The sequence below is a fragment of the Artibeus jamaicensis genome, unplaced genomic scaffold, assembly GCF_021234435.1.
Source record: "Artibeus jamaicensis isolate MK-2021 breed Jamaican fruit bat unplaced genomic scaffold, CSHL_Jam_final contig_1715, whole genome shotgun sequence".
Taxonomy (NCBI): Eukaryota; Metazoa; Chordata; class Mammalia; order Chiroptera; family Phyllostomidae; genus Artibeus; species Artibeus jamaicensis.
Genome location: NW_026521335.1, coordinates 1,692,429 through 1,703,664, shown reverse-complemented (window position 1 = coordinate 1,703,664; position 11,236 = coordinate 1,692,429). Strand labels below are relative to the sequence as shown.

The 11,236-nt window shown below is 39.4% G+C and overlaps 1 protein-coding gene across 2 annotated transcripts; it reads right to left on the bottom strand.

Annotated features, from left to right (window-relative positions):
• Positions 1-300: 300 nt before the first annotated feature.
• Positions 301-2,236, bottom strand: LOC128628204 (small proline-rich protein 3-like). Of its 2 annotated transcripts, none has more exons than XM_053670531.1 (2): positions 1,994-2,236; positions 301-977 (listed from the first exon to the last, which is right to left on the bottom strand). In XM_053670531.1, exon 2 carries the CDS (start codon positions 956-958, stop codon positions 446-448), a length of 513 nt encoding a protein of 170 aa, XP_053526506.1. In that variant the 5' UTR covers positions 959-977; positions 1,994-2,236; the 3' UTR covers positions 301-445. The 2 variants fall into 2 exon arrangements, with proteins under 2 accessions (XP_053526506.1, XP_053526504.1); XM_053670529.1 differs by having other exon boundaries at positions 301-984; positions 1,994-2,233.
• Between the last annotated feature and the right edge of the window lie 9,000 nt (positions 2,237-11,236).

Here is an 11,236-nt window from a genome sequence, read left to right as displayed (position 1 = left end):
ACACACTCACACATTCATGAAGCACACAGTACCAGGACAGATCAATGATGTCTACACCAACTGCTTTCTGATTACAGGCTCTACTCATGACAGACCAGGAAGGGACAGATATAGCAAATGACATAAGTAGTCAAAAGTGGTGTTAAATTCATTTAATGGTGGCAGAGCAGAAACAGGCATTCTTCTCAATCAGATCAACTCTTCAGATGAGACCTGAGCAACTTAGGACCAGCAAAGCCACTTAGGCCTTCAGCATAATTCAAAGGCTCAGAGGACCCTTCAGAGTGTTCAGCACTCATAGAAAATATATTTTAAAATGCAGTTAAGAGAGAGATTCTGATAGATGGTGAGAACATACTGATGACAAGATAATTACAACACAGAAGCAGAAGGGAAGAAGGTGTTCAGCATTTGGTGGCTCTTCAAGGGCATGGCTGTTACCATATTAATTATGCTTGGTCTTCTGCTGGGATGGGCCTGGAATAACTATTGGAGAATATGGCTCAGGGATCTTAGGCTGGTCAGGCTGAGGGACCTGAGGGTGAACTGGCTCTGGAAGCTTCCTGTGGCCAGGTTGTGGATCCTTGGTTTGGCCATGTTGTTGATCCTTGTTGTGACCAGGTTGTTGATCCTTGGTGTGGCCAGGTTGAGGAACCTTGGTTTGGTCAGGCTGTGGATGCTTGGGGTGGCCAGGCTGAGGGACCTGAGGGTGAACAGGCTCGGGAACCTTGGTGTGGTCATATTGAGGATCCTTGATGTGGCCAGGCTGCTGAGGAACCTTGTTGTGGCCAGGTTGTTGATCCTTGGTGTGGCCAGGCTGTGGATCCTTGGTGTGGCATGGCTCTTTGGGAGTGGGAACAAGTGGTTCTTGATGTGGTGGCTGTTGGGGTTGTTTCACCTGCTGCTGCTGAAGCTGGGGAGGTGGGATGTTGTGTTGCTTCTGCTGGTAGGAACTCATGCTTCAAAGGAGGCTGGACCTAGAGACTGAAAAGTTTACCAGGAGGTTTGTTGAAACAGGGAATAAGACAAACTTAACAATAAATATATCTCATTTCATGTCCCTACATATGTGACCAACTGTCTTCTTTTCCTTTCTGTTTCTCTGAATTTAAGGTTAATGGAAACTTCTTTGATTCCTGTGCACATTCAAGAAAAGAAACTTAAGTGTGCTTTATTCTGCACCACATAGAGTGGAGTGCTGACCTTTAGCCTTCCTGTCTTTTTGGTGGTTCTGGAAACCTATATCAGCAACACAACACAATGCCCATCTCAGGATTCACTGAATCTCCAGGTTGTTAATAACTTGGAAAGGGCATAAGGTCAGAAGTCTCAAGTCTATTCTCTCAAGTCCACCACATAGCTCTCATAGGAAAGCTGCTTGGGAACTTGCCCTGAGCCCACATGAGTCCACCTCTGGTGCTCTGTTCACGTCATTCTCCATGTGCATGCTTTCTGGAAGGCTTTCCATCCTTTCTCTTCTTCCATACAGGCTCACCCACCATGGCTCTCCTCCCAGGCACTCTCTGCCAAATTCAAGTCACCTTCCTCCTTTGCCACAGCACAAGTACCTGCCTTGTCCTCTCCCTTAATCATTTCCCATGGATTATGCTTGCAAATTACTCCCACATTTTAAGATCTCTGATGGATGGCATCATGAAGCAAAGAAAAACCTATGTTTTGAGCACACAGATTGCCAGTGCAGTGCCTCAATATATCAAATTTTGAGTAATGATTAGAAGAAGTAATAAAAGTCACTAAATGTACTCTGGACTTGGTAGTCCCTATCCTGTAACTGAGCAAGTCATCATCACACAGACCATTCTCCATAGTTACAATCTGAGGGGGGGAGTCAAAAAGATCTGTAATGTCACCTTAACCACAAATCACAATTGCATTTAATATAAATATATATATATTTTAGCATGATGGAGAGAGTCCAGGAAATAAAATAAGATTAGACAAATATTAAGAAATCACAAGTAGAGAGACTCACCTGGTGCAGAGAAAAGTCCAAGCTGTCTGGCCTTCAGGTCTTGTGAAGAGTCTCTGGCAAGCTAGCTTTTTATACAGAATATGAGCCTTGCCTTAAGGAAGTCCAATTGTTTGGGGGCCACTGTATCTTTATTCTAGCTTTTGTAATGAAAATCTCTGGCTTGACATGTTTGGGCACTTAGTCCTTGACAAAAGTGTCATGTGGGCTTGGCCCCACTCCCCATCCTTTGTGGGGCCAAGCCCAGGTGATCCTTAGTTTGCTGTGGAGTGTAGGGGGGTGGTGATGAGTAAATCAGGAGGAAGTTCTGGGCTCTGAAACCAGAAACAAGTATGTTTCCTGGACAGAACCCTAATCTTTAGCTCAGATTAATTCTGTTGAGCGTTTTAATTTTCTAAGTGGCTGTGGAGATGAATAATAGGCACTACTGGTTCTTCTGGGATGCCCTGAAGATGGTAAGTGAATCATCTATCTTCACTTACATGACTATTCTGTAAGTGACAAGAAGTGAGTGAATCATGTGATATTCCAGTTCTTTTATATTCAAGTCTGGGAGAGGAAAGGAGAGGCTTAAATGCTTGCTTTGCAAATGAATTGTTTTCAGTCTGGTGAGAGCCTTAAGTCACCATGTAGACCCAGGATAGCATACTGATGTCACTGGTGAATAAGAGTCAGGATTCACTGGATCTTTTCAAAAAAGTGCAGAGTCCTGAAGTCTTTGCCTGTCACGGATTCTCCTTTTTTTTCCATACACGAGCCATATCTTCTGATCTTATTAAGAAGAAACAGAAGTCATTAACCAAGAATTGACTTTCACACACAATCTCTTACTAGGCATTGCCCTTGGGAAGTTAAAACATCCTTAGAACTCAAATATGTGGATGCTCCTTTCTTCCAACTGCTTTACCCCTGTCTTACTATCCATCAACATAAGCCTCAGGCATGGTCACTGCTGTGAACTACTTCCACCAGTTCCCAAAATCGAGTTGTATTTCATCCCTCCCTGTTTGGTAGGTGCTCAGTCAGTGGGCAATTGCTAAAAGAAGGAGGGATTCAGATTGTATCTCACAATGCCTATATTGACACCTATGTCCCCTAAAGCAAAGGTCCCTAAATTCCTGGTCATGGACCAGTACCAGTCTGCACCTGTTAGGAATGGGGTAGTGTAGCAGGAAGTGAGACTGAATGTAATGTTCCTGAATCATCCTGAAGCCATATCCCCCATCCTGGTGTGTTAATAAACTGTCTTAAATGGAACTGGTCCCTGCTGTCAAAAAGGTTGAGGACCACTACCTTAAATCATGTCTCTGTCTTGTGGGCAAACATTGTTTAATCCACTATGCTTATTATTGCCATTGGGTATTAACAACCTGAGTGAAGTTAGGATACATGTTTTGTACTTCCAAATGTTGGAGCCCTTATATTAGGTTGAGATGAGTGGTAGTCACACCTATTTGTAATTTAGTCTGGGTATACCATACAGAGTTCTGTATCCTCTTTTGTTTCAAGGTAGGGTAATTCTCTAGGGTTAATTTGAATCCACTGTGATATGCCTACTTCTTTAAATCCCAGTAAAAACCCAAGGTCATTTCCTATTCTGCTTAATAGCTTTCCATCCATAAAAAGAAGGTGATAATTTTACTTCTGTATTTTGTCTATTATAACCAGGAAGTGTTCTAAGTCTTAGATCATCAAGGTTTATAGTCACACAATGATCATTCTCCTGGGAGTTGTATACCGCATTTTAGACAGCCCTGCAGACAGTAGTTCCCAGAAATTTCATCTGAAATAATATCTTTTGTAGTAGATACATCTTGAAAAACATAGTGAAATATTCTGACATATTGCTAGAGTTCCTTTTAGTCATTAACAATTGGTGCAGTTCATCATCATTTTATATGAGTAAATGTCTTTTCAGAATAATGCTACTTGGGTTTTAAAAAGTATACTTAACCTTAAAAGTTTCCAAGAGCAGGTGTGGTTTCAACAAACAAATGGCTTCATCCTCTTGGACATCTGGTGTAATTGTGCTAAGAGACAGCCTCATCCTTTATTTTTTAGTATCTTTCAAGGAACTAATGCAATGTCGGATTTCATTCTTTGCGTGTACCATTTGTTAATTTTTGCCCTTAGTGACTATCTCTCTTTCTCTTCATTTGTCAGTGACTTTAACCCCAACATTTCAACCTCTGGAAGGGTTAAGTTCGCCTATTGTGGTAATCTAGATTGCCAAGAGTGTTACTGGTCTACCAAGTTCCTTCTCCTCAGTTCATTCCCATTCAGAGTAGGGTTATATAGGGTTCATTCAGAGTAGGGTTACATAGGTAGGGAATTAGTGGATTAGTTCAAACACTAGGTTATACAGCCAAACGCACCATCAACCTTGATTTTAACAGATGGACTGTGTGAAAGCACAGTCCATTCCAGAGAGTGAATCAAATGTCTGTCTTGGGACAAACAAAAGCTGTATGTACTCAGGCCAGAAGGATGCTGCTACTTCCAGCAAAATGTACAGACCTCACTGCAAACTCTGGTTTTGGCTTGGGGTGACATTCCAAATGATGTGCCCCTTGATTCTTAGAACATATTCATGTAGCTTCAGGCCAGTGTCAAGTAGCATGGCCCAAAATGGAGTTTTATAAAAGGCTGGTGAAATGGCCCAGCAAATAAGGGGGTATACCATAGTCAGCACCCAACCAGATGGTTTGGAAATGTCAGGAGAAAGATACACAAAGAAGGGAGTTTGGACAACCTTGTATTGTTCGGAATGTATATGTAGGAAGAGCATGGGGCAAAAGCCTTGACTGAGTGTATGAGACTCTAATGAGTATTATTTACAGTTAGAACTGGGCAGATTAGGAAGGACTAGAGTAGAAGTGTTAATTATATGAGGCCTATGTGTCAAATCACCCAGGCAGTCCCTGAATTGATCAGTCTGCTTCAGCTTTTATTTCTTCCCTTTGTGAACAGGGGCTGGGAAGGAGGAAGGTGATCTGTGAAAAAGGAAAGGATGTTTTCCAGGTGCCATTTCCATAAATGTTACAGGCTCAGAGCAAAGGTCCTATCCAGGCTCAGAGGAGAGAGGACAGTAAACAACAGTTCCCTATGACTGCCATGGGTTCAAGGAGGAGGAGTGGTCAGGGTTGGTGATTTGCAAACAGTGTGGGGTTCTAACTTTCCTCTGTAACTCCTCTGTGAAGTCAGATTTCTGTATAAAAACTTACATGTAAGCAGCCAATTAATAAATCATGTGATCCTTGTACATAAAAGTGTGTGCTAACTTGGATTTTCTCTTATTAGATACTCATATTGGTCTTATTCTACAAAATCTCAGTGTACCTCTTAGACCTCCTTCCAAATACCTTTTGTAGAGAAGCAGGGATGAATGGAGGGAAAAGCTGAGAAGAGACAGGAGCAGAATTCTGTCCTCTACTTGTCCTCTGTTGCCTGAGATTCCTTGGTATTAGCTTTCCACAAGGTCTGTTGAACCATTTATCTCCATCGACACCCTTTGGACTTCTCAGTCTGCAAGAGCAATTTCCTCAGAGTGAAGTGTATTAAGGGATGCCTCTTTGAGTGCCCAGAAATTACCCCTGTAATCCTCAGGTCTTGTGATTTTGAGATATTTGGTCCTATGGAGAAAAGATTACCAGTTAAGTGTGTATTAGAGTCATATGTAAGCATCCTTTGTAGACATTAAAAGGATTTACCCGGGATATGTTTTATTAGCAGACATCATTTCTAATATGGTAGGAGTTTTATTAATTGATAAATATTGACATAATTTTTACTATACAAATATTTTAGCCAACATTTATTACAATAATTTCAAATTATGTCAAAGATATCATTTCATAGAATTTTTTTACATGAGGCTAAACAAATTTTTTTAGTAAGTTGTTATAACACAACACAGGAAAACTTCAATAAAAATTTCCAAGCTTTTTATAGAAGAACTTTCTGTTCATAGCTTGTCTTAAGACATCCTAAGCATTCACAAATGTGGCCATGGAGCTTAATGAGCAAAGAAGAGCCATAGGCATAGGACACAGAGACCAGTAGGCAAGGGGTTGCTTTCCAGATAGCAGAATCATGGGAAGGGTAGGCCTTATAATGTCTGTAGGTGGGATTCCAGATTTTCCATGAACCAGTGGCTTCCATTTTTCTCACGTGGAAGTTTTCATTGCTGGTTTTCTGCCCTGTTCCATGTCAACACATAGCATTGGTGATGGGGGTGGATGCAGCTTATTTCTTTTTTATGTCATAATTTTGTGGTCTGGGAAGACTTGATCCATGAGTACCTGATGGGTAAGACTAAAGATCACTCAGAGATTCCAGATATTGAGGAGGAGGATGATAAGAGGACTTTAGTCCCTTGTGCTGATTTCTTCAGGAGGAGATATGTTATAGGCATGAGAAAAAGAGAAGCAGCCCTGGCTGGTGTGGCTCAATGATTGAATGCCAGCCTGTGAATCAGAGTGTTTCTGGTTTGATTCCCAGTCAGGGCACATGCCTGGTTTGCTGGCCAGGTCCCCAGTAGGGCTGTGGGAGAGGCAACCCCACATTGATGTTTCTTTTTAAAAAAAATATTATTTAGTTATTTTTCAAGTACATTTTTTATTTTTTATTTTATTTAGTTACTTTTCAAGTACAGTTTTTTGTCTATTTCTCCCATCCCAGCCTCCCCTGCCCCGTGCTTTCCAGCTCCCTCCCGTTTCCAACCCCCTTATTTCTCATCCCTGTGTTTTTCCTATTTGTTCCTCTAGATCCCTCCCCCATTTTTCCCTTAAATTCCCTTCCCTCTCCCCTCTGGTCACTCTCCCCTTGTTCTCTATTTCAGTGTCTTTGTTTTTTTCTGCTTGCTTGTTTGTTTTGTTGTTTAGCTTCCTCTTAAAGGTGAGATCATATGGTATTTGTCTTTCACCAACTGGCTTATTTCACTCAGCATAATGCTTTGCAGTTCCATCCATGTTGTTGCATAGGGTAGTAGCTCCTTTTTTCTCTCTGCTGCATAGAATTCCATTGTGTATATGTACCACAGTTTTTTGATCCATTCATTTACTGATGGGCACCTAGGTTGCTTCCAGCTCTTGGCTATTGTAAATTGTGCTGCTATGAACATTGTGGTCCATAGGTTGTTTGAAATTGGTGTTTTAGGGTTCTTAGGATATAATCTAGCAGTGGAATTGCTAGGTCAAAAGGCAGGTCGATTTTTTTGTTTTTCTGAGAAAATTCCATACTATTTTCCATTAAACAGTTGTACCAGTCTACAATCCCACCAACAGTGAACTAAGAACCCCTTTTCCCCACAACCTCTCCAACATTTGTTGTTTGTTGCTTTGTTTATGATAGCCATCCTGACTGGTGTAAGGTGGTATCTCATTGTGGTTTTAATTTGCATCTCTCTGATAGCTAACGATATTGAGCATCTCTTCATGTGTCTCTGGATGTTCTGTATGTCCTCCTTGGAGAAGTGTCTGTTCAAGTTCTTTTCCCATTTTTTGATTGGGTTGGTTGTCTTCTTAGAGTGGAGTCATGTAAGTTCTTTGTATATTTTGGAGATTAAACCCTTGTCTGAGGTATCATTGGCAAATATGTTTTCCCATACAGTTGGTTCTCTTTTTATTTTAATACTATTTTCTTTAGCCATGCAGAAGCTTTTTATTTTGATGAGATTCCACTTGTTTATTCTTTCCTATATATTCCTTGCTCTAGGGGACATATCAGTAAAAATGTTGTTGTGTGAAATATCTGAGATTTTCTTGCTGATGTTCTCCTCTAGGACTTTAATGGTGTCATGCTTATATTTAAGTCTTTTATTCACCTTGAATTTATTTTGGTGTATGGTATAAGTTGGTGCTCAAGTTTCATTTTTTTTTTTTTGCATGTAGCTGTCCAGTTCTCCCAACACCATTTGTTGAAGAGGCTATCTTTACTCCATTTTATGTTACTGCCCCCTTTGTCAAATATTAATTGACTGTAGAGAGTTGGGTTTATTTCTGGGCTCTCTGTTCTGTTCCATTGGTCTATGTGCCTGTTTTTATGCCAGTATCAGGCTGTTTTGATTACAGTGGCCTTGTGATACAATTTCATATCAGGTATTGTGATCCTTTTTACTTTGTTCTTTTATCTCAAAAGTGCAGCTGCTATTTGGGGTCGTTTATGGTTCCATATAAATTTTTGAATGTTTGTTCTATGTCTGTGAGATATGCCGTTGGTACTTTAATAGGGATTGCATTGAATCTGTAAATTACTTTGGGTAGTATGGACATTCTGATGTTGTTAACTCTTCCAATCCATGAACAAGGTATATGTTTCCATTTGTTTGCGTCTTCCTTGATTTCTTGCTTCAGGGTTGTGTAGTTTTCTGAATACAGGTTTTTTTTACCTCCTTGGTTAGGTTTATTCCCAGATATTTTATTTTTCTTTTTGCTATATCGAATGGGATTTTTTCCTTGATTTCTGCTTCTGCTGATTCATTGTTGGTATACAAAAATGCCTTTGATTTCTGAATATTGACTTTGTATCCTGCTGTTTTGTCAAATTCATTAATTAGTGCAAGCAGTTTTTTGGTAGAGTCTATAGGATTTTCCATGTACACTATCATGTCATCTGCAAACAGTGACAGTTTTGCTTCCTTCTTTCCTATTTTGATGCCTTTTATTTACTTTTCTTGCCTGATTGCTGTGGCTAAAACTTCCAATACTTTATTGAATAGAAGTGGTGAAAGTGGACATCCTTGTCTTGTTCCTGATCTTAGTGGAAAAGCTTTTAGTTTTTGACCATTGAGTATGATGTTGGTTGTAGGTCTCTCATATATGGCCTTTATTATATTGAGGAATGCTTTCTCTACTCCCACTTTGCTGAGTGTTTTTATCATAAATTGGTGTTGTATCTTATCAGAAGCTTTTTCTGCGTCTATTGATATGATCATGTGGTTTTTGTGTTTGCTTTTATTTATGTGATATATTACATTTACTGTTTTGCGAATATTGAACCATCCTTACATCCCTGGGATGAATCCCACTTGGTCACGGTGTATGATCTTTTTGATGTATTGTTGGATGCGATTTGCCAATATTTTGTTGAGGATTTTAGCATATATGTTCATCAGCGATATTGGCCTGAAGTTTTCTTTCTCTGTTGTGTCTCTATCTTATTTTGTAATTAAGATGATGCTGGCTTCATAAAAAGAATTTGGGAGTTTTCTATCCTTCTGGATTTTTTGGAATAGTCTGTGGAGAATAGGGGTTAGCTCTTCCTTATTGCTTTGTAGAATTCTCCTGTGAAACCATCTGGTCCAGGGCTTTTGTGTGATGGGAGTTTTTTTATTACTGCTTCAATTTCTTTTGCTGTTATTGGTTTGTTTAGATTTTCTGCTTCTTTTTCATTGAGTTTTGGAAGATTGTATTTTTCTAGAAATGTGTCCATTTCCCCTAGATTTTCAAATTTCTTGACATACAGTTCTTCATAGTAATTTCTTACAATTTCTTCTATTTCTGTGGTATCAGTTGTAATCTCTCCTCTTTCATTTCTGATTGTGTTTATTTGTGTCTTCTCTCTTCTTTTCTTGATGAGCCTACTTAAAGGCTTGTCTATTTTGTTTATCTTCTCTAGGAACCAACTCCTGGATTCACTGATCCTTAGAATTGTGCTTTTAGTCTCTATGTCATTTAATTCTGTTCTAATCTTGGTTATTTCCTTCCTTCTCCTTGCTCTGGGCTGTCTTTGGTGTTGTTCCTCGAGTTCTTGCAGGCATAGGGTTAGGTTGTTTGTTTGAAATGTTTCTATCTTCTTTAGGTATGCCTTTATTGCTATAAACTTCCCTCTCAGGACTGACTTTGCTGTGTCCCATAAGTTTTGGTTTGTTGTGAGATTGTTTTCATTTATTTCCAGAAACGTTTTGATTTTTTACTTAATTTCATTCTTGACCCATTCGTTGTTCAATAGCATACCATTCAGTCTCCATGATTTTGGGTGCTTTGGGTTTTTTTCTTTCGGGTTGGTTTCCAATTTCAGTTCCTTGTGGTCAGAGAAGATGCTTGGTATGATTTCAATTTTCTTGAATTTTTTGAGGCTCGTTTTGTGTCCTATCATGTGGTCTATGTTTGAAAATGTTCCATGTGCATTTGAAAAGAATGTGTATTTAGCTTCTTTGGGATGAAGGGCTCTATATATATCAGTTAAGTCCATTTCCTCTAGGGTATTGTTTAATGCCACAATATTTTTGTTTATGTTTTGTTTGGAAAATCTGTCCATTTTTGATAGTGGGGTGTTAAAATCCCCTACTATAATTGTGTTGCTGTCAATATCTTTCTTGAAGTCCTCTAACATTATCTTGATATATTTGGGTGCACCTATGTTTGGTGCATATATGTTTACGATGTTAATGTCTTCTTGGTGGATTCTTCCCTTGAGTATAATGAAGTGACCTTCTGGGTCTCTCTTTATGGCCCTTTTTTGGAAGTTTATTTTGTCCAATATGAGAATTGCTACCCTGGCTTTTTTTTCTTGTCCGTTTGCTTGGAAAACTTGTTTCCAGCCTTTCACTTTTAGTCTGTGATGGTCTTTTGTCCTGAGGTGGGTCTCTTGTAGGCAGCATATGTGTGGGTCATGCTTTCTTATCCATTGAGCTATTCTGTGTGTTTTGATGGGAGCATTTAATCCATTTACATTTAAGGTTATTATTGATAGGTATTTATTCATTGCCATTTTTGCACCTGTGTTCCTCTCTGTCTTCCTCTTTTCCTTCCTTTCCCTAAAGCAGTCCTTTTAGTATTTCTTGTAGAGCTGGTTTGGTGGCGGTGTATTCTTTTAGACTTCTTTTGTTTTGGAAGCTCTTTATTTGGCCTTCTATCTTGATTGAGAGCCTTGCTGGGTAAAGTGTCCTTGGTTGTAGGGCTCTGGTTCTCATTACTTGGAATATTTTTTGCCAATTCTCTTCTTGCTTGGAGTGTTTCCATTGAGAAGTCAGTAGCTAACCTTATTGGGGCTCCCTTGTATGTTACTTCCTTTTTCTCCCTTGCTGCCTTTAAGATTCTCTCTTTCTCTTGGAATTTTGCCATTTTGATGATGATGTGTCTTGAAGTGGGCCTCTTTGGGTTCCTCTTGATTGGAACTGTCTGTGATTCCTGGATTTGTGTGACTTTTTCTCTCATCAAATTAGGAAAGTTTTCCCTCATTACTTTTTCAAATAAGTTTTCTATCCCTTATTCTTCTTGTTCTTCTTCTGGTATCCCTATTATT

What these genes read in the sequence shown, in the direction of transcription:
- LOC128628204 (XM_053670531.1), bottom strand. Translation starts at nt 958, where the DNA reads ATGAGTTCCTACCAGCAGAAGCAACACAACATCCCACCTCCCCAGCTT.